The sequence below is a fragment of the Leiobunum rupestre genome, chromosome 11, assembly GCF_980474605.1.
Source record: "Leiobunum rupestre chromosome 11, qqLeiRupe1.1.hap1, whole genome shotgun sequence".
Taxonomy (NCBI): Eukaryota; Metazoa; Arthropoda; class Arachnida; order Opiliones; family Sclerosomatidae; genus Leiobunum; species Leiobunum rupestre.
This window is the reverse complement of record NC_143394.1, coordinates 27,748,899-27,771,055: the sequence shown is the minus strand read 5'-3', so window position 1 is coordinate 27,771,055 and position 22,157 is coordinate 27,748,899. Positions and strand designations below refer to the sequence as shown.

General features: G+C 35.5%; 2 protein-coding genes across 3 annotated transcripts; one reads left to right on the top strand and one right to left on the bottom strand.

Annotated features, from left to right (window-relative positions):
* Nucleotides 1-17,110: 17,110 nt before the first annotated feature.
* Nucleotides 17,111-19,599, bottom strand: LOC149922117 (uncharacterized). Of its 2 annotated transcripts, XM_090163153.1 has the most exons (9): nucleotides 19,581-19,599; nucleotides 19,423-19,512; nucleotides 18,776-18,997; nucleotides 18,534-18,710; nucleotides 18,272-18,454; nucleotides 18,109-18,210; nucleotides 17,828-18,049; nucleotides 17,586-17,762; nucleotides 17,111-17,506 (listed from the first exon to the last, which is right to left on the bottom strand). In XM_090163153.1, the coding sequence occupies exons 3-9, from the start codon at nucleotides 18,994-18,996 to the stop codon at nucleotides 17,374-17,376; spliced, it is 1,215 nt and encodes a 404-aa protein (XP_090019279.1). In that variant the 5' UTR covers nucleotide 18,997; nucleotides 19,423-19,512; nucleotides 19,581-19,599; the 3' UTR covers nucleotides 17,111-17,373. The 2 variants fall into 2 exon arrangements, with proteins under 2 accessions (XP_090019279.1, XP_090019278.1); XM_090163152.1 differs by lacking the exon at nucleotides 19,581-19,599 and having other exon boundaries at nucleotides 19,423-19,566.
* A 336-nt stretch (nucleotides 19,600-19,935) lies between these two features.
* Nucleotides 19,936-21,630, top strand: LOC149922116 (uncharacterized). The gene has a single exon (XM_090162249.1). It carries the CDS (start codon nucleotides 19,936-19,938, stop codon nucleotides 21,628-21,630), a length of 1,695 nt encoding a protein of 564 aa, XP_090018375.1.
* The last annotated feature ends 527 nt before the right edge of the window (nucleotides 21,631-22,157 follow it).

The window sequence follows — 22,157 nt, the reverse complement described above, 5'->3', positions numbered from 1 at the left end:
TAGACGATTTAAACAAAATAAATTAAAATTTACCCTTTATTTCTTACATTGCAGAATACTTATCGTATTTCACTCAACTTTACCAAATTTTACCTAATTTTTCGGTTTCACCCAATTTATGGAAATTGATCAAATTAAGTCAAATATATCTGAATTAATTTATATTTTGTTCATATATTCACAACTACTTCAAGTTACCTCAATTTAAGAGCATTTACCCTTGCTCGCTCGCATTTACCCAACGACAGAATAATTCACCCAAAATTACTAAAATGTTCCCAATTTATATATTTTTAGTACTTCATCTTACCGTATTTAACTCGCATTTGTCTAAAGTAATATTTTTTATTTTAATAGTATTTACCCAATTTAATCGTCTTTGTCTAATTTAGACAAATTTACTTAAATATCTCTTACCGAATTTAACTCGGATTTTCCCTTATATATTAACATTACCTTAAATTATCAGTATTTACACAATTTAATCGACTTTGTCCAATACAGACGAATTAACTCAAATAAATTAAAATTAACATTTCTCGTATTTAATATAAATAAACCAAAATTTATTGTGTTTTTCGCGTTTACCCAATTTTTGGAAATTGGTCCAATTAGTCGAATTTATATAAAAAAAATTATATTTTGTTAGTTTAATTAGCAATTATTCAAAAATATTTTAACTTACCTCAATTTACCCTACCTCCCTCGCTTTTACCCAAAAATACAAAAATTTGGCCAATTTACATATTTTTTTTTTCAAATTTTAATTTTTTCAAATTTCTTTGTTTTTTCATGGGGGTGGGGGTCTCTTGAAATATGTGATTTTCCCTTGTTAAATCACATAAAGAAATTTTGATTTGGTGTTTTCAAAAACCTTTTCGGTTGCCCTGGCAAAAAAAAGCCCAGCGTAACTTTTTCCTTTGGGAATTTTGAAGTTACGTTAAGGTCTACTTATTCACCGAGTTTAAGCATTTAGGTTTTGAAGTTTTTCCTTGATTTTCATGGCTTAGGTCATGTTTACTGTGTTAAAGACATTCCGCTCAAAAGGCGTTGTTGGAGAGCCAATTATATATTTTGTTTAAAGTTAAGTTAATGTTTGAAACATAAAATTTAAGTGAACATCGTTATCTAAAATGAGAGAGTCGTCAGCGTATAGGGTTAGTGAGTCGTTATCATCAGGATTGAATAAATCGTTTTCAACGAGGTGAAACAAAAGGGGTGATAAAATCGAACACCGCATTTGATATATTTCGAGTCAGATGATACATTGTTAACCCTAGTTTTACACCTTCTTGGGGTTAGATACTAATTGATCAAGTCTTGTGACTTACCTCGGATACCCTGGATACGAAGTTTTTTAAGAGGTATATCCATGACTAACCAGATCAAATGCCTTTCTGCGGTCTAGAAAGTCTCCTATTACATATTTCCCGTCGTTTAAATTGTTCATAATATTTTTATATACTGGTTTTAAGGCTCTATTTTTCATAAAACCAAATTGGTGATTAGAAATAATACTATATTTATCACAAAAACTGTGCAAACGCGTATCGAATACTTTCGAGAATACCTACCGTACCGTTATAGGACCGGCTCGTTTGTGTCGCCTCGTTTAAGGATATGGCAGATAAGACCTTTTTAACGATTCTGGATACGTACCCGACGTGAAGTTTAAATTTATGGGAAACAATCATGGTTCAGAAAGTTTCATTAATTTTTTTTAAATTTTGGAGAGATTACGTCGTCAGCAACGGCTGCATTTGTTGTAATATTATCTAATATATCATTTACTTCTTGTCTATCAACCACAGTAGAATTTGGGACGTGTTTAACGTTGGAGTATGTGTCGTGGTCATATGAGTTAGTCCGCTGGATTCATTGGCACCAGCCAGACAATCAGGCCAGTAGCCAGCGATGCCGACCGGCCCGCTCAAAAGGTATTTGTGCCCCCGTAAATTGGGCCCCTAGAAAAATATCAAAGTAAGTAAACAAAATAAATACAAAATATCCTATTCACATTTTATATTAAGTTAAGTAATAATAATCAGCTAGGCTAGTACCGAAGGCACCACCTTGGGCCTAAATCATTAAGCGATTTTTAAAGCCATTAATTCGGGTGGCCGGATTACGGTCTAAACTATGATATTTAATTTCGTGTACCTAACGTTATTATATTAGTATCACTTCTGTAGAAAAACTAGAAAATAACGTCAAAATATTTATTTCGGACTACCAAGAAAAGATTTAGAGAACAAAAATGAAACTTGAGCTCTGAGCTTAACGATTTATTTTCTACTGTTTTTAGTTTTGCTTTCAGATAACAGAGAACGAGCGTTATTACGTTATTTTCAAACAAAAACACAGCACCATGCTGCCATCTATTGTCATAGCTGCAAGAGCGAAACTTAAACTTTGTATTTCGACACCCTCTCTCAAAGATATACATTTCTACATTTATTAGTTCAGTCCAATCAGTGATGAGAACTCTTTAGTTTTCACTCTTTGAAGCGGTTTGGTCAGTAAATCCGCGTTCATTGTTTCGGTTGGATAATAATAATTTCACGAAATGATGTCTTATGTCAATGTGCTTCGTCCTACGCGTGATGCTTTCATTTTTGACCATTCTTAGACAGCTCTGATTATCTTCAAAAAATTTCGTGGAGATGTTTCCTTGTTTAAAATCTTTCAAAAGTGTTTGAAGCCAGAGTGCTTCCTCGCGGGTTTCCGCGAGTGTGGCACTCGTACTCGGCTTCCGTTGAAGAAATTGCCACGTTTGGTTGCTTACGACTAGCCCAACTAATCGTTCCTCCGAGCCATTGAAAAACGTATCCTGTATTTGACTTCCAATCGGTAAGGTCACCACCCCAATCCACGTCAGCGTATCCAGTTAAAGCATTTGATTGTATTAGAGAGCTCCCAAGTTTTAGCTTCAGATCCATAGTGCCTCTCAAATACCGCATTACTCGCTTGACTGGTGTTCAGTCCCGCGGGCTAGAAGTTGAGATACTCCTACCTAAAATTGATACGCTAACAGCTATATCTGGTCGGGTGCATGTGGATACATATAGGAGGCAACCAACACTGTAAAAAAAGCATTCAATTGCCTCTCAAATTTAACTAACAACATTTAGTTTTGAAAAATCCTTCGTATTAGCTTTCAAAATTAACTACTACTATTCAAATTTGACCAACTCTTTACATTGGCGTTCAAATTTAACAACTATAACTCAACATTGATTTCTTCTTCATATTGGCGCTCAAAATTAAATATCACCATTCAATTTTGATAATTAATCATGTTAGCATTCAAAAATGCCAGTAACACTCAAATTTGAAATAACCTAGCATGTGCGTTCTCATTTAATTGCCAAAGTTTAATTTTGATAATAAATAATGTTAGTATGAAAAAAAAACTAACACTCAAATTTGAAATAGTTCTATTTAGAAATAATTAGAGATAAGTCAGATCTCTCTTCGGTTTTAATTGTGTTCTTGTTTTCAGTTATTTATTATTTATTTTATTTATTTTTATTTCTCTTTGGTAAACTATTTTCCTTGTAATGGCTTTAAGTCATTCATTACATAAGATAGGATCATTAGGAAACTCATGGACAGACAGTCCAGCTCTTTTATATTTATCTGTAGACTTACAGAACGGTACACAACAAACTTTTACCATTTAAAATTATGTTTATTACGGGGCTTTTATTGAAACATAATAATTGAAGTTAAAAAAGAGGCAAAACAGTGTTTAATTTATTATTTTATTTACTGTTCTCAGTTTTACATTTTCAAATCTCGCGCGCGAGACGACTCCAAGGCTTAAAATCCAATGCGGGGACGCTTCCTCGCCTTAAAAATTTCGCCGATTTCAAAAATAGATTGTGAGCGAACCAAATGATATAAAATTACGATATTAGGCTTGAAATTTTTAATGAAACTTACTTGAAATCATATAAGAATCTCGGCTATACGTAAATCGGTAAAGTTACGAAGAAGATTCGGAAAAGCTATCCATTTTACAACATATTATCCCTTAGGAAAGCATTAGGAAGATACTCCTGTATTTTGAGGCCCCAAGCGGAATATTTTCGCGTAAAACGTGAATTTCACATACGCTCGTTAACATATGAGTCGTTTCAGGCTGGCGGGCCTTCTTGCGCGAGTGCAGCGAGAACAGATATAAGTTGGCCGTGGCTGTATACAACGGTTTGTTTAAAACGTAACTTATTGCTCAACTCGCTTGACATAATTTTCCATTGTATAAACGGTTGTAATAAATATTATCAACACGATAATTTATTTAATATTAGGTTAAAGCTTTTATGTAAATACTGTAATCTCGCGAAGTTGTTATAGATTTAAAAAAAACTGAGGTTAAATTTTTAACCGTCGCTGCTAGTTCAAAACTGGACGGCTGCTAGGGAGGGAACATCTTAATCAAATTTATAGCTCTGTGCTTCTGGATTAAGATCCTTATCAACGGCAGTCAGCATCATTGTGCCCTACGCCAGCGTCCACAGCGCGGACAGGTGACGAAACAGCCATAACAGCGAGAGAACCCTACCGCAGACGATCACACCTTCAACGTAAGAGACTCATCCCGCCTAAAGACTCGGCAATGGGGCGACCAAGCTTCCACTTCACGCTCAGCTGGGGTAAAGAGAGTAGATGCTCCAGCATCTATCCGATAAACTACCTAGATAGGTAGATAGAGAGTGTATTCCAAATGGCCGGGAAACAGCTGGTTACCTATTCCAACGAGGCGGCCAGGATGTCTGAACCCTCCACGTTAGCCTGAGCCGAAATTCAGTTTCTAGTCCCTACCTGACAGAAGTCGGACTTGGAGGTGTGACCGTATGATCTCTAAGTGCACCACGGCCCTTATGGTTCACCCCGTCTCCCTGCACTGTTCATAAAAATTGTTCTAATTTGAACAAATCGCCGTTCAGAAGGTTGTCCCTGTAACAAAACGCCATTTTGGGCTAATATGAACAAAAAACTATTCGTTCGATAAAGAACGATGGTTGATAGCTCAATATTGAACTTAGATGTTCTATATTGAACAAACCTTCTTTGTTCAAATTAGAAGGCTTTGTCGTTCGCCGTGGATCATTTTCTTATTCGCCGCGGAACGCTTTGGGGTCATTCCATGTCAATTCGACTAGCGGAAAATTGGCCTAATTTATAATTTTAATAATATTTTTTCTACGAGTAAAGTAGCTTAAGAAAATTAGTTTCCCAAAGTTTTAGACTTGTTATCAAATTATTTGAAAAGTTATATTTTTTTTTTAAATTTGGGTTATTTTCGATTTTAAATCTTAAAAATGAGTTTTTCTCGAATATTTTGGTATCTAATAGACATATACCAAAGATAATAAGCAAATTAAGTATAAATTTAGTGCTGAATCCGAATATGGGAGTCAAATATCACTAAAAAAATTACGAAACGAAATAATTGACTACTTGAGGGGTCCAATAGACTCCCAGATTTCGACTTGTACTCCACCTTCAAAAATTTTGAAAATTTTATGTTTTTGGGAAAACAGGCTAGTCACTTTAAATTATAAATGACATCAATGAGCAATTATTTTAAAGCAGAAAAAATAATTATTATAATGTTAAAAAAAACACGAAATTAAATACTTTACTATTTGGGGGGTTCAGTAGACTCCCAAATTTCGACTTGTACTCCAACTCAAATTTTTTTAAAAATTTTATATTTTGGGCTAAACAGGCTAGTTACTTTAAATTATAAATGGCATCAGTGATTAATTATTTTAAAGCAGAAAAAATAATTATTATAATGTTAAAAAAAAAACACGAAATGAAATTCTTTACTATTTGGGGGGTTCAATGGACTACCAAATTTCGACTAGGCTATTTTTAAAACAGTAACTGATGCTATGTAAACATTCGGTATACTGGTTAAAAATCTGCAAAAAAGAGTTATTAAAACGGTAACTAACGCTATATAAACAGTCGGCATAATGGTTAAAATATGCCACTGAACTGTTCTTAAAACGGTAACTAACGCTATATAAACAGTCGGCATAATGGTTAAAATCTGCAACTGAACTGTTCTTAAAACGGTAACTAACGCTATATAAACAGTCAGCATAATGGTTAAAATCTGCCACTGAACTGTTCTTAAAACGGTAACTAACGCTATATAAACAGTCGGCATAATGGTTAAAATCTGCAACTGAACTGTTCTTAAAACGGTAACTAACGCTATATAAACAGTCAGCATAATGGTTAAAATCTGCCACTGAACTGTTCTTAAAACGGTAACTAACGCTATATAAACAGTCGGCATAATGGTTAAAAATATGCCACTGAACTGTTCTTAAAACGGTAACTAACGCTATATAAACAGTCGGCATAATGATTAAAATCTGCAACTGAACTGTTCTTAAAACGGTAACTAACGCTATATAAACAGTCAGCATAATGGTTAAAATCTGCCACTGAACTGTTCTTAAAACAGTAACTGATGCTATGTAAACAGTCGGTATACTGGTTAAAAATCTGCAAAAAAGAGTTATTAAAACGGTAACTAACGCTATATAAACAGTCGGCATAATGGTTAAAAATATGCCATTGAACTGTTCTTAAAACAGTCACTGATGCTATGTAAACAGTCAGTATACTGGTTAAAAATCTGCAAAAAAAGAGTTTTTAAAACGGTAACTAACGCTATATAAACAGTCGGCATAATGGTTAAGTCTCTGCCAATGGACCGTTCTTAAAACAGCAAATACTGTTTTAAAACATGTAATAATTACAGTTTATTTAACAGCTCCTTTACTTTTAATAGAACGGTAAGTGCTGCTGTTTTAACAGGTTTATTTTACTGTTAAATTTACTGCTATTGCTAACATCTGCGAACGCCAGTAACTGATGTTATTCTAACGGCGTTTTTTCCGAGAGTGTGTGTCAGAGTTGATAGCTGAGTGAACCTAGTAACAGAGACCATTTCACTGGTGCCCTTCTCCTACGTCCAACTAGCCCGGATAGAAGACAGATCCAGCATGGGTAGTAGTACCCTACTACTGATGTTCACACATTTGACGCAGGCCACTCAACCCAGTCGAAGGTGCAGCAATGGGTTGACCATTTCCAACTTCGCACACAGCAGAGGCATTAAGCAACTCCAGCCGACACCCTTCCAACGTAGGTAAAGAGTCAATCAATTTGGAGAGAGCTCCTAAAGGGAAACGACGAGCTCACAGCCGTCCACGTAACCCAGCACAGCTGGTATCGGAGATCTCGGTGTGCTCCAAAAGGCCGGGAAAGAATACCTGCGTGCCCACATACGGATGCCAGCCGCCCACAGCAGACTACACAATCCGCCGAGGCGGCCAGTTTGCACGGACCCTCTCTTTTAGCCTGAGCCGAAACTCAGTTTACAGCCCAAACCGGCCAATCATCATAGACGTGAACACGGCAGAAATGACCTTAGTTACTAAGAAAGTCGCGAAGTGCTGAGTCTGGTAGCCATACTGGCACGAAGTAGTGACGGCGCCCTGTTACGTACAGAGGTATAGTTATGCAGATACGCTAAGTCACGCGCAAAGCCTAATCAAAACTTTCTTTGGAATTTTTAAAATAGGCATTTTGAACTGAACAGCCAACAACGTTATTTTTTCCTCGAAAACTATCCACCGAGACTACACCCAAATAACAACTAGCTTTGAACCGTGTAAATATTGTAAATAATTGTATTTATGATAAAATGTTTTATTATTTTATTAACAACAAATCCATATTTCCCCATGTGATTTAACAAAGAAATTTCAAAAAATTTAAATTTAAAGAAAATATGTAATTTGGGGAAAAAAAATTATTTTTGGTTAAGAAAGACTATTTTTGGGTGAATTCGTACGCCGTTGGGTAAAAGCGAGCGAGGTAGGGTAAATAGAGGTTAGTTCAAATATTTGAGAAAAATTGCTAATTAAACTAACAAAATAGAAATTTATTTTGATAAATTCAATAAATAGGGCCAATTTAAAAAAATTGGGTAATCCCGAAAAACACAATAAATTTTAGTATATTTATGTTAAATACGAGAAATATTCTGCAATATAAGTAATAACGTGTAAATTAATTTGAGTTAACTCGTCTGTATTGGATAAAATATATTACGGAAATTCCGAGTTAAATTCGGTTAGAGATAGTAAAGTTTGGTAAGTAACGACTAATTTGAGTAAAATTCTCTAAATTGGACAAAGACGTATAAATTGCGTAAATGCTTTAAATTAAAAAATTACTAAAGGTAAATGCGAGTTAAATACGATAAGATGAATAACTAAAAATATATAAATTGGGAACATTTCAGAATTTTTGGGTGAATTATTCTGTCGTTGGGTAAATGCGAGCGAGTAAATGCTCATAAATTGAGGTAATTTGAAGTAATTGTGAATATATGAACCAATTATAAGTTAATTCAGATATATTTGACTAATTTGATTTAGACCGAAAAATTAAGTAAAATTTGGTAAATTTGAGTGAAATATGATAAGTTATAAAGGGTAAATTTTAATTAGTTTGGTTGAAAATCGTCTAAATTGGAGAAACTCGATAAATTTGGGGCAATACTGATAATTTAAGGAAAATGTTAATATATTACAGAAAATACGAGTGAAATTCGGTAAGATAAAGTAAAGTTCGGTTAGTTACGACTAATTTGAGTAAATTCATCTAAATTGGAAAAAGTCGATTAAATTGGGTAAGTACTAATAAATTAAAAGAAATAATGTAAGTAAATATAAGTTAAATACGATAAGATAAAAACATAAAAATATATAAATTGGGAACATTTTACTATTTTTGGGTGAATTCTTCTGTCATTGGGTAAATGCGAGGAATTTGAGCAAATACGAATAAAGTAGGGAAAATATGTAAACTTAAGATTAATGCCGGCAACATAGGCAAGACCAAGTAAAGTTGGGTGAACGCTACCCAATTTGGGTACTTAATAGTAAATCTGGATTATTGCAAATTAATTTTTGGAAAATGCAATGCATTTGAGAGCTGCCAATTAATTAAGATTAAATATAAAAATTTGCTTAAAGTTTAATAATATGGGTAAATTTAAATAATTTTGATAAATGTTTATAAAATATGGTAAGTAAGTGCTAATGAATTAAACATTTTCGGGTAATTTAAGATAATAACAGGAAACAGATTAATTCACGGCTTGATTGGTAAATCGAAATAATTTTAGAAAAACTAGATTAAAAAGTAGTAAAAATGAATTTTATTCTTGAAAAATTTACCAAAATTTATTGTATTTTTGGCTTTACCCAATTTATTTAAATTGATCCAATTTAGTCGAATTCACAACTACTTCTACTAACCTCCATTTATGAGCATTTACTCGCTCGCATTTACGCAGAAGAATACACCCAATAATTGTGTCTAATAACAATAATAATAATCAGCTAGGCTAATACCCAAGGCACCACCCTAGGCCTAAGTCATCGAGCGACTTTTAAAGCCTTTAATTCAGGTAGCCGGGTTACAATGCGTAGGAGGGTGGTGGCAAGCCCTGCATCGAACCCGGCTCCTCTTGCTGCGAGGCGAAAGTGCTAACCACTCCACCACCCCAAAAATACAAAAATCTTCCCAATTAAGTTATATATTTTTAGGGTTTCATCTTATCGTATTTAACTGGCATTTTTCTAAATTAATTTTTAATTTATTAGGTTTTACCCAATTTAATCGACTTTGTCCGATTTAGATGAATTTACTCAAATTAGTCGTAACTTACCGAACTTTACTTTATCTTACCGAATTTCACTCGTATTATCCGTAATATATTAACATTTACCTTAAATTATCAGTATTTACCCAAATTAATCGACTTTGTCCAATTTAGACGATTTAAACAAAATTAAGTAAAATTTACCCTTTATTACTTACATTGCGGAATACTTATCGTATTTCACTCAACTTTACCAAATTTTACCTAATTTTTTTGGGTTCACCCAATTTATGGAAATTGATCAAATTAAGTCAAATATATCTGAATTAATTTATATTTTGTTCATATATTCACAACTACTTCAAGTTACCTCACTTTATGAGCATTTACCCTTGCTCGCTCGCATTTACCCAACGACCGAATAATTAACCCAAAATTTCTAAAATGTTCCCAATTTATATATTTTTAGTACTTCATCTTACCGTATTTAACTCGCATTTGTCTAAAGTAATATTTTGTATTTTAATAGTATTTACCCAATTTAATCGTCTTTGTCTAATTTAGACAAATTTACTTAAATATCGCTTAGCGAATTTAACTCGGATTTTCCCTTATATATTAACATTACCTTAAATTATCAGTATTTACACAATTTAATCGACTTTGTCCAATACAGACGAATTAACTCAAATAAATTAAAATTAACATTTATCGTATTTAATATAAATAAACCAAAATTTATTGTGTTTTTCGCGTTTACCCAATTTTTGGAAATTGGTCCAATTAGTCGAATTTATTAAAAAAATTATATTTTGTTAGTTTAATTAGCAATTATTCAAAAATATTTTAACTTACCTCAATTTACCCTACCTCCCTCGCTTTTACCCAAAAATACAAAAATTTGGCCAATTTACATATTTTTTTTTTCAAATTTTAATTTTTTGAAATTTCTTTGTTTTTTCATGAGGGTGGGGGTCTCTTGAAATATGTGATTTTCCCTTGTTAAATCACATAAAGAAATTTTGATTTGGTGTTTTCAAAAACCTTTTCGGTTGCCCTGGCAAAAAAAAGCCCAGCGTAACTTTTTCCTTTGGGAATTTTGAAGTTACGTTAAGGTCTACTTATTCACCGAGTTTAAGCAAAATCGGTGGGTTACACCTCGGGTCGTCTCCTTGTAAGTGCGCTAAGGTGTTTATTGGTTGGCTCGTAATACGGTTTTATTTACATGATTCTGACCATTCGTTTTTGTTATTTATGAATTCGATTACGATTGGCAATGAAGGTTTAACCCCGAGTCGCGATACCGAAAATAAGGTGTTGATTATTTGTAGCGTAAACCGAGATTTTAACAAAATATTTTTGGTTTTTAATTATCGTATAAATAAATTTTCAAAGCAAATTTATCAATATGAACATTCCAAGTGGTATGGTTTTCATCGAACCAAACTCCAAGATATTTACACGTATTTACTCTAGTTATTTGATTAATATTAAAACAGACATTTAGGTTTTGAAGTTTTTCCTTGATTTTCATGGCTTAGGTCATGTTTACTGTGTTAAAGACATTCCGCTCAAAAGGCGTTGTTGGAGAGCCAATTATATATTTTGTTTAAAGTTAAGTTAATGTTTGAAACATAAAATTTAAGTGAACATCGTTATCTAAAATGAGAGAGTCGTCAGCGTATAGGGTTAGTGAGTCGTTATCATCAGGATTGAATAAATCGTTTTCAACGAGGTGAAACAAAAGGGGTGATAAAATCGAACACCGCATTTGATATATTTCGAGTCAGATGATACATTGTTAACCCTAGTTTTACACCTTCTTGGGGTTAGATACTAATTGATCAAGTCTTGTGACTTACCTCGGATACCCTGGATACGAAGTTTTTTAAGAGGTATATCCATGACTAACCAGATCAAATGCCTTTCTGCGGTCTAGAAAGTCTCCTATTACATATTTCCCGTCGTTTAAATTGTTCATAATATTTTTATATACTGGTTTTAAGGCTCTATTTTTCATAAAACCAAATTGGTGATTAGAAATAATACTATATTTATCACAAAAACTGTGCAAACGCGTATCGAATACTTTCGAGAATACCTACCGTACCGTTATAGGACCGGCTCGTTTGTGTCGCCTCGTTTAAGGATATGGCAGATAAGACCTTTTTAACGATTCTGGATACGTACCCGACGTGAAGTTTAAATTTATGGGAAACAATCATGGTTCAGAAAGTTTCATTAATTTTTTTTAAATTTTGGAGAGATTACGTCGTCAGCAACGGCTGCATTTGTTGTAATATTATCTAATATATCATTTACTTCTTGTCTATCAACCACAGTAGAATTTGGGACGTGTTTAACGTTGGAGTATGTGTCGTGGTCATATGAGTTAGTCCGCTGGATTCATTGGCACCAGCCAGACAATCAGGCCAGTAGCCAGCGATGCCGACCGGCCCCCTCAAAAGGTATTTGTGCCCCCGTAAATTGGGCCCCTAGAAAAATATCAAAGTAAGTAAACAAAATAAATACAAAATATCCTATTCACATTTTATATTAAGTTAAGTAATAATAATCAGCTAGGCTAGTACCGAAGGCACCACCTTGGGCCTAAATCATTAAGCGATTTTTAAAGCCATTAATTCGGGTGGCCGGATTACGGTCTAAACTATGATATTTAATTTCGTGTACCTAACGTTATTATATTAGTATCACTTCTGTAGAAAAACTAGAAAATAACGTCAAAATATTTATTTCGGACTACCAAGAAAAGATTTAGAGAACAAAAATGAAACTTGAGCTCTGAGCTTAACGATTTATTTTCTACTGTTTTTAGTTTTGGTTTCAGATAACAGAGAACGAGCGTTATTACGTTATTTTCAAACAAAAACACAGCACCATGCTGCCATCTATTGTCATAGCTGCAAGAGCGAAACTTAAACTTTGTATTTCGACACCCTCTCTCAAAGATATACATTTCTACATTTATTAGTTCAGTCCAATCAGTGATGAGAACTCTTTAGTTTTCACTCTTTGAAGCGGTTTGGTCAGTAAATCCGCGTTCATTGTTTCGGTTGGATAATAATAATTTCACGAAATGATGTCTTATGTCAATGTGCTTCGTCCTACGCGTGATGCTTTCATTTTTGACCATTCTTAGACAGCTCTGATTATCTTCAAAAAATTTCGTGGAGATGTTTCCTTGTTTAAAATCTTTCAAAAGTGTTTGAAGCCAGAGTGCTTCCTCGCGGGTTTCCGCGAGTGTGGCACTCGTACTCGGCTTCCGTTGAAGAAATTGCCACGTTTGGTTGCTTACGACTAGCCCAACTAATCGTTCCTCCGAGCCATTGAAAAACGTATCCTGTATTTGACTTCCAATCGGTAAGGTCACCACCCCAATCCACGTCAGCGTATCCAGTTAAAGCATTTGATTGTATTAGAGAGCTCCCAAGTTTTAGCTTCAGATCCATAGTGCCTCTCAAATACCGCATTACTCGCTTGACTGGTGTCCAGTCCCGCGGGCTAGAAGTTGAGATACTCCTACCTAAAATTGATACGCTAACAGCTATATCTGGTCGGGTGCATGTGGATACATATAGGAGGCAACCAACACTGTAAAAAAAGCATTCAATTGCCTCTCAAATTTAACTAACAACATTTAGTTTTGAAAAATCCTTCGTATTAGCTTTCAAAATTAACTACTACTATTCAAATTTGACCAACTCTTTACATTGGCGTTCAAATTTAACAACTATAACTCAACATTGATTTCTTCTTCATATTGGCGCTCAAAATTAAATATCACCATTCAATTTTGATAATTAATCATGTTAGCATTCAAAAATGCCAGTAACACTCAAATTTGAAATAACCTAGCATGTGCGTTCTCATTTAATTGCCAAAGTTTAATTTTGATAATAAATAATGTTAGTATGAAAAAAAAACTAACACTCAAATTTGAAATAGTTCTATTTAGGTGTTCAAATTTAATTGAAAACATTCATTATTGGAAAGGCATATATTTTGTTAAGATTAAAGTTATTTCTCAATAGTTATTCGAATTTGCAGCTTTATAGCATAGAAAAGAAGTTTATTGCTTAAAAGCCATAGTTTTCCATTATAATTGTTTGCCACCCAATAGATTTCAATTATTAAAGGTGTTGGTATATTTAATATTTTTGTTCCATGACAACTCAACCAGAGGTCTCCACCCTTCTATCTTACATTTCGCTAAAACAATAAGCCATTTAGGCTACCAGAACCATAGAGCTTTCTAGCGGCCAACGCGAGAAGCTCGCTTAACTACTGGATTTCCGTCTGCTAATTAGCAGACACCGCGTTCACATTTACCAGAAACCGCTTCAAAGCGATTCGAAGCGCTTTCGAGGTGTACGTATGAACATGGTTTAAACCTCGGATTCCGAGGCTTATTAATGTGTAATATTGTTCAGAAGTTTAGCGATTGTCTTGACAACAAAAATGTTATCGTGCACATACATAGAGGGCTTGTATTTTAAAAGCTGATTGCGGTTTGGTCACTGTCGTGTTTAGGGTATAGGGGCGCCAAAAGATGATTTGGAATACAAATTAGCTTATATTGGGGGCGCCAAATTTTCACTCACCCAGGGCGCAATTTTTTCTAGCTACGACCCTGAATAGATTTGACACTTCAAACCGAAAATCTAAGGTTTAAAACGTATAATGAAGCAAACATTATCATCATATGAAAATATTTCAATCTTCAGGAACTTTAGATCAAATAATTATTGATTTTGTATCAAGGAATAATTTGATTTTCTTAAACTCTACCCTCTTTGGTAGAAAATAACATTTCGAACACGTGAAAAATTTCCAAAGGTCAAATATTTTAAAACTGTGATGTTTTCGGCTTTTAAAAAATTGTTATTAGAGCAAAGAAAGCCGTTTCCCCCCGGGAATTCGGGGTTGAGTTGACTTTGCCCCCTCCAACTTTTCAAACGTTCCTACGCCACTGACTTTCATAGTGCCATTTTTAAGAAACCCGGCTGCCGTCGAGATTTCAGGTAACTAGAGCCACGTCCATAGGTACACCTCGAAAGCGCTTCGAATCGCTTTAAAGGGGCCTCTGCCAAGCGTGAACGAGTTGTAAACCAGTATGTAGCGATTTCGCGGTGTAAGTGTGACCGAGGCCTAGGCTGCTAAGCGCCGGACTCACACGCAAAGCGAGAGCAGAGAGAACGCCACGGCTACGCGTTTCTAAGCTTAAGCACTATTAGTAAGATTTAGTCTTTATTTTCTCCGTTTTGCTACTGTAGCGCCGCCGTCACGAGAAGAGTACATTGAGAAAATAGATATATTTTTAAATATTATAGTTTGTATTTTGTAGTCATCAAGCTCAATTGAAATTCGTGATAAAAGCAGTCACTTGAGTTTCTTGGTAAGTTGGTATTGGAGTAAAATCGGAAAATGAACAGCGGCGCATCGAAAAATCGTCGTCGGCGGCATGTTTTGTTATCATTTTCCGAAATATTAACCGGTAAATTTCTTTGTTTACATTTTTTCCCCGAAAAAAATCAATTTAATCGTGGATAGTGATTAACCGTCCCCGACCTCTAGAATTCTCGGTATGTAGGGAATAGAGCGCTGGACTAAAATAGCATTTGATAAAATAGCGTTTTCAAAAGCGTGTTTTTCAAAACAGCATTTTGTTGGAACGGCGCTTTGTTAAAACAGCGGTTGTTGAAATAGCGTTTCTCAATACCGCAGGTTTTTCGAAAGAGCGTTTTGTTTTGTCAGCGTTTTTTGGTTAAGCGTTTCTCAGTGGAGCGGTTTGTCAAACAAGCTTTTTCCATAAACAGCGTTTCTGAATATAGCGTTTCTCAAATTAACGATTTTGAAACAGCGGTTTTGGTCAAGACAGCGGTTTCCGATATATAGAGGGAGTTATCTCGAGGCTAACCTAACCGTTGCGCGCTCCGTGCGCTAGCCTCGAGATAACTCCCTCTATAAATCGAAAACCGCTGTCTTGACCAAAATCGTTAATTTGAGAAACGCTATATTCGAAACGCTGTTTATGGAAAAAGCTGTTTTGACAAACCGCTCTACTGAGAAACGCTTAACCAAAAAACGCTGATCAAACAAAACGCTCTTTCGAAAAAACCGCGGTATTGAGAAACGCTATTTCAACAACCGCTGTTTTAACAAAGCAACCAAACGTGGCACTTTCTTCAACGGAAGCTGAGTACGAGTGCCACACTCGCGGAAACACGCGAGGAAGCACTCTGGCTTCAAACACTTTTGAAAGATTTTAAACAAGGAAACATCTCCACGAAATTTTTTGAAGATAATCAGAGCTGTCTAAGAATGGTCAAAAATGAAAGCATCACGCGTAGGACGAAGCACATTGACAAAAGACATCATTTCGTGAAATTATTATTATCCAACCGAAACAATGAACGCGGATTTACTGACCAAACCGCTTCAAAGAGTGAAAACTAAAGAGTTCTCATCACTGATTGGACTGAACTAATAAATGTAGAAATATATATCTTTGAGAGAGGGTGTCGAAATACAAAGTTTAAGTTTCGCTCTTGCATTTATGACAATAGATGGCAGCATGGTGCTGTGTTTTTGTTTGAAAATAACGAGCGGCTATTATTTTTAAACAAAAACACAGCATCATGCTGCCATCTATTGTCATAGCGCGAAATTTAAACATTAGATATTTCGACAACTTCCACCATTTGAAGTTGAAAATTTTAGCAATAGCAGAAGGCGTAATATGGCACATAATCTATTACAAATATTGTTTGGACTACACTAAATAAGGTAAATTTTCCGTAGTACTGTAGTCTATATGCTATTGTACGGTGTCGTCGTTTATTCAGCTTTACCGAAGTATACTACCTGCGGCTTATTTTACTTTATTCCCTCCGTGTAGTGACGTTCTATGGTTCACCCTCCAAGGTAATCGCCAAGAAGTAATATTTCCAATAGCCAGGACCCGCAAGGTATGCTTTATATAATGGACACCTTTCGCGAGTTGCGACACACAAAGAATAATTAACGGAAACAAATATTTCAAAATGCGGCGAAGTAAAAAAAAACAAATATTTTAAGGGGGAAATTGAACTTTAATGGGAAACAAAGGAGGTACATAAGACGACTAAATATTATCGAATTATTTTATATAAGATAAAAATAATGAAATTATTTCATCACGCTAGACAGCAAGTACATGTTTACATTTCTTACATTTAGTTTTAATATCTTTATAAAACACAATTTTGATATTCGTTTCTTAACTATTTAAGAAAGTTTTATTTATTCAAAAGCACTCTATAAACGAATACATGGAAATTAAAACCTTATATCGCGAGACTACAAAAGAGTTAACAAAAATGTTGCATCATCAGATAATTTTATTTTTACATTAAGACAATCAATTTTGATAAATGTTCCTAAACCATTTAAGTAATGTTTATTCAAAATGCACTCTATAATAGTATATATGGGAAGGAAAATAAATATTATGGATAAAAACTAGATAATGGTTAATTGAAATGTATTATCTTAGGAATATATATTTAAAATACCTTTTAAAGTTATAATCTTTCAGAAAAACAATTTTAAAATTTGTCAAAAGCTTTAATCGGTTTGCAAAGGTTTTCCTTTTGTGATCTGAGTTAATGCGGAATTGATGCATCGTTAGGCTGATCGTTTTTGTCGTTTTCAACAACACGCAATCTTTTTGGGAGTTTGTCTATGGCAAAATCAGCTTCCCCTTCTATTTCGATGTGATGATGGACAATAAATGTCCTGCATACCGAAATTAAACGGAAAAAAAATATTATAGAATCTGTTGCGTTGCGTTTAATCCAATAGTGGCGGTGTTTACATCAGTTGCGATTGGTCTTCCTTTGGGGCACTCAACGAAACCGCTTTTGCGTTAAAGACGACCACCTGGTTTGGGATCGATGTGGTGTCCTGATGTTGTCCGTTCTCGGGATTCAAATTGCGCGTGATTTCGTTTTCCTGACTAATGTCCACGTTTCCAATTTGGTCCGTTGATACCCTGCGTAATAACCAAAACGGTTTAAACTATTATTAATGACGTCGAGTTGCACTAAACATAGTTACGTCCGTTGCAGGTGGTCATAATTGAGAGCTTTTAAAACAACTGTTTCACAGTCTGTAGTGTCCGTTGTGTCGGGGCTTTCGCTGAATCCATATTGATCTTGCTTCCTTCTTTTACCTAAACAAAAAAGTGCCCTTAATAAGGAGAATCCGAATTTCGACTTACCTTTTTTGGAATTCCTATCTTTTTTCTCGCGTATGCCCTTATCTGCCGGCTGGTCCATTCTGGATAATAAATGTAACAGGTTAATATATTAATCAAAATGTGCTCCTCATTCACATACGATGAAATTGCTTCCCAATCCGACGGACTGTTGAGGCGTTGGTTCTTTTTGGGATCTAACCCATGGCGAATGATCTCATTTTCAGCTTGGCCTTTTAAAGTTCTGTAGAATAAATAAAACGGTTAATCTGTTAATTACTAATAACTATAGCGGTGTCAGTTACCTTTTTTCCGGTTGATCGTCCTTGAGTTTCTGTAACGCAATTGCTTCCTCTTGGTACGGAATTGATGTAGCGTTAGGCTGATCGTTTTTGTCGTTTTCAACAACACGCAATCTTTTTGGGAGTTTGTCTATGGCGAAATCAGCTTCCCCTTCTATTTCGACGTGATGATGGACAATAAATGTCCTGCATACCGAAATTAAACGGAAAAAAAATATTAACGAATCTGTTGCGTTGCGTTTAATCCAATAGTGGCGGTGTTTACATCAGTTGCGATTGGTCTTCCTTTGGGGCACTCAACGAAACCGCTTTTGCGTTAAAGACGACCACCTGGTTTGGGATCGATGTGGTGTCCTGATGTTGTCCGTTCTCGGGATTCAAATTGCGCGTGATTTCGTTTTCCTGACTAATGTCCACGTTTCCAATTTGGTCCGTTGATACCCTGCGTAATAACCAAAACGGTTTAAACTATTATTAATGACGACGAGTTGCACTAAACATAGTTACGTCCGTTGCAGGTGGTCATAATTGAGAGCTTTTAAAACAACTGTTTCACAGTCTGTAGTGTCCGTTGTGTCGGGGCTTTCGCTGAATCCATATTGATCTTGCTTCCTTCTTTTACCTAAACAAAAAAGTGCCCTTAATAAGGAGAATCCGAATTTCGACTTACCTTTTTTGGAATTCCTATCTTTTTTCTCGCGTATGCCCTTATCTTCCGGCTGGTCCATTCTGGATAATAAATGTAACAGGTTAATATATTAATCAAAATGTGCTCCTCATTCACATACGATGAAATTGCTTTCCAATCGCAACAGCCCTCTTTCACCCCCAAAATTTAAAACCGGCGCTCATTTAATTTTGGTTAAATGACAATTTCTACGTTCGTTACTCAAATTTAAATTCAGGGCGGCGAATTGGAATTAAGCTACTTTTAATCAAGATATTTTTTATCAAAGTTTCTACCATGATTTAAAGAGATCTGAAGCTTTGATTTATATAAGTTTTAATCATTTAATCCAAAGGACTATCTTAAAATACACAAAAATGTGTGTAGTGGCTATCTTTCCGGCATGTTTGTACAAAGGTTCAGATCTCTTTTATGGTAGTCCTTTGTAGGACCAAGCTAAAATTCGAAAAGGTTTTGTATAACTTACGTGTTAGCGAATAACGAGTAGCTCTTTTCCGACGAAGTATGAGTGTCTATTATCGTTAATATCCCTCAAAGTTTGGCCCAGCACAATGAGCTAGGAGAGTATAAACTTTAGGCCTAAGTTTGATGATTAATAATTATTTTATGGCGCGTGCAACGTACGTCAATCTTACGTAATAATTTTCTTGCGCGTGAAACGGGCGTCACTATGACATCATCCTTTTCTTGCGTGTGAAACGTGAGTCAATATTACGTAAGGTATTAAAAGTCGCTAGATGACTTGGGACTAAGCGAATTAAATAATAATTAGAATTATTATGATAATTATTATTGATTTTAAGGCGCCTACCACAGTCTGATTTTTTTAAATCTTAATAGAAGAAAGTATATTTGTAAATATTGCAATGTTATAAATTAAATGTTTTACACATTTACTGGAATATATTTATTTCGCTGTATCACGGCCAACTTAGATCTGTTCTCGCCCCTTACGCTACACAAAACTTGCACAGACCACATGTGGTTCTACTTTGAAAATTTGCCAAATATTCTTTTTGCTCTAGTGTATTTTGCTGTGGGAATTTCTACAGCAGCCAAAACGTTGAACAGTAGGGACGTCACAGAAGCAGTCATGAACGGTTACAAAGTCTGTATAATGGGCGATTTCAATGCCCATATTGCGGAGTGTGGGAAGGAAGATTCAAAGGGCCGGCAGGTGAAGCTGTTTGCTGAAAGTTTCGGCCTAATAATGGGTAACTTGGCTCCAATTTGTAGTGGAATATATACATGGCACAATGAGGCATATCGTACAACAGTAGACTACTTTCTCTATAGCGAAGAATTAGTAAATTTCTTTACGAAAATGGAAATCGATGAGCTTGGTGTAAAGAGTGTTGGTAGCGACCATAACAGTCTATTTTTGGAGGCAATTTGTGAGTCACCACAAGTTGAAGTTACAAAACCCAATTGCCTCGCCCTGGAACCCAACCCAAGGACTTTTTGGGAATTGGATAATGAAGAAAATATGAAACTTTTCCAGTTGGCCATGGAAGAGGGTATGGGAACGAGTGATCAGTCGTATGAAAATTTCGTTCAATTAATGCTAAAGTCAATGGAAGGCACGTTAAAAAAGAGACAGCCAGCCCCGCTCATTAAGAATAAGATACTGCCAAAGAAGTGGTGGAACAAGTCAGTTGGGGAAGCAATCAAACTTAGAAAAAGGGCAGCAAAGACCCACAGACTAGCTGTTGCTAGAGGAGCAGATACTAACTCTGTACGAGACCTCTGGTTTGCCTATAAAGCCGCAAAAGCCAACGCGAAATACGTAGTATCACGTGAAATTAGACTGGTGAACTTAAAAATGGAACGGGATATCGAAAAGGCGGCCAAAGACAAAGGAAAGAAGTTCTGGCGTTACGTGAAAAAATTGAGGAAGCAGGGGGTGGTGGTAGAAAAGGCTTTTAAAGGAGCTAGAGCGAAGAATGGGTCCCTCTTGTGGGAAAAGAAGGCGGTGGCTCTGAGAATCACAGAGTATATCAAAGATCTAGAGAATGAACTACTCAGCCCCACAGTCGGTCCCACCACTCCATCCCTCTCAACTAGCTGCTCGGGCACTGAAGCGAAAGATCCCCTTTGTGACGATGAATTCTCAGTTATGGAATTAAATAAGGTGCTTGGTACTTTAAAAACGGGGAAGGCAGCAGGCCCGGACGGAGTCTACTCTGAAAGTCTGAAAGCTCTTGGTCCTAACGCTCGCCTGTCTCTGTGTAGTATATTGAATTCTATTAAGAGAAGTAAAGTGGCACCACTATCCTGGCTTTGTGCACGAGTGACTCTAATCTATAAAGGGAAAGGCAAAAATGCTCTGGAGCTCGACTCCTACCGCCCCATTGCTGTCACCTCAGTAATGTATAAGGTGTATGCAATGTTACTGAAGAATCGCCTTACTAACTTTCTGGAGGAAAATAATTTAATTTGTGAGCCCCAAGGAGGTTTTCGAAAGGACCGACGAATAGGCGATCATTTGTTTGTCATCATGCAATTAATTGAATTGACCATGAAAATGGCTCTACGCCTGGAAATTGCTTTCCTGGATCTGAGGAAAGCTTATGACAGCGTCGATAGGTCTAAACTGTGGGAATGTCTTTCCTCCAAGGCTATTCCTACACACTCATCCCTTACTGTCAAAACAATAGTAAATACTACGGTTTAAATAAAAGCATGCTGCTGTTTTGGAAAATATACAACATTAACAGTATTTTATACAACATTATGCTGTTTTATGCAATCACAGTATGTAGCACTCAAAAGTACTTCTTCATATTGTTAATTTAAAAGTTATGGGTTCTCAAAACACAATAGTTTGTGGTTTGCGATACTTTATTGCAACTTGCAGTTAAATTCACAATGTGTTAGTGTTTTTTGAGAGAAAAAATAGTTGCTGTAATAATAACAGTAACCTTTTAGGAAAATAACAATATAATGGTATATAAACAAACATTACACTACTCCCTTTGGAACAGTAAATTGCTACAAGATACACCAAACGTTGCCTTAAACAAAACAGTACCAGAGATCCTGGCAGTTATAGAGAGGCGAAACTCCCTATACCCTAAGCAAACCAGTTTTTTTTCAAATTTTTGCCGATCGCAGCGACGCCTGTACGTGGGGAGTAATCGCAGAGATCCTAGGATTGTTACCGTTGTTTACAATTTTTGCGTCTCTCGGCTTGAAACGGGC

Coding starts and splice junctions, on each gene's coding strand:
- LOC149922117 (XM_090163153.1), bottom strand. CDS start 18,996: ATGGACCAGCCGGAAGATAAGGGCATACGCGAGAAAAAAGATAGGAAT. Junction 18,711..18,775: donor TATGACCACCTGCAACGGAC/GTAACTATGTTT, acceptor GTTATTACGCAG/GGTATCAACGGACCAAATTG. Junction 18,211..18,271: donor GACGATCAACCGGAAAAAAG/GTAACTGACACC, acceptor TTTATTCTACAG/AACTTTAAAAGGCCAAGCTG.
- LOC149922116 (XM_090162249.1), top strand. CDS start 19,936: ATGTGGTTCTACTTTGAAAATTTGCCAAATATTCTTTTTGCTCTAGTG.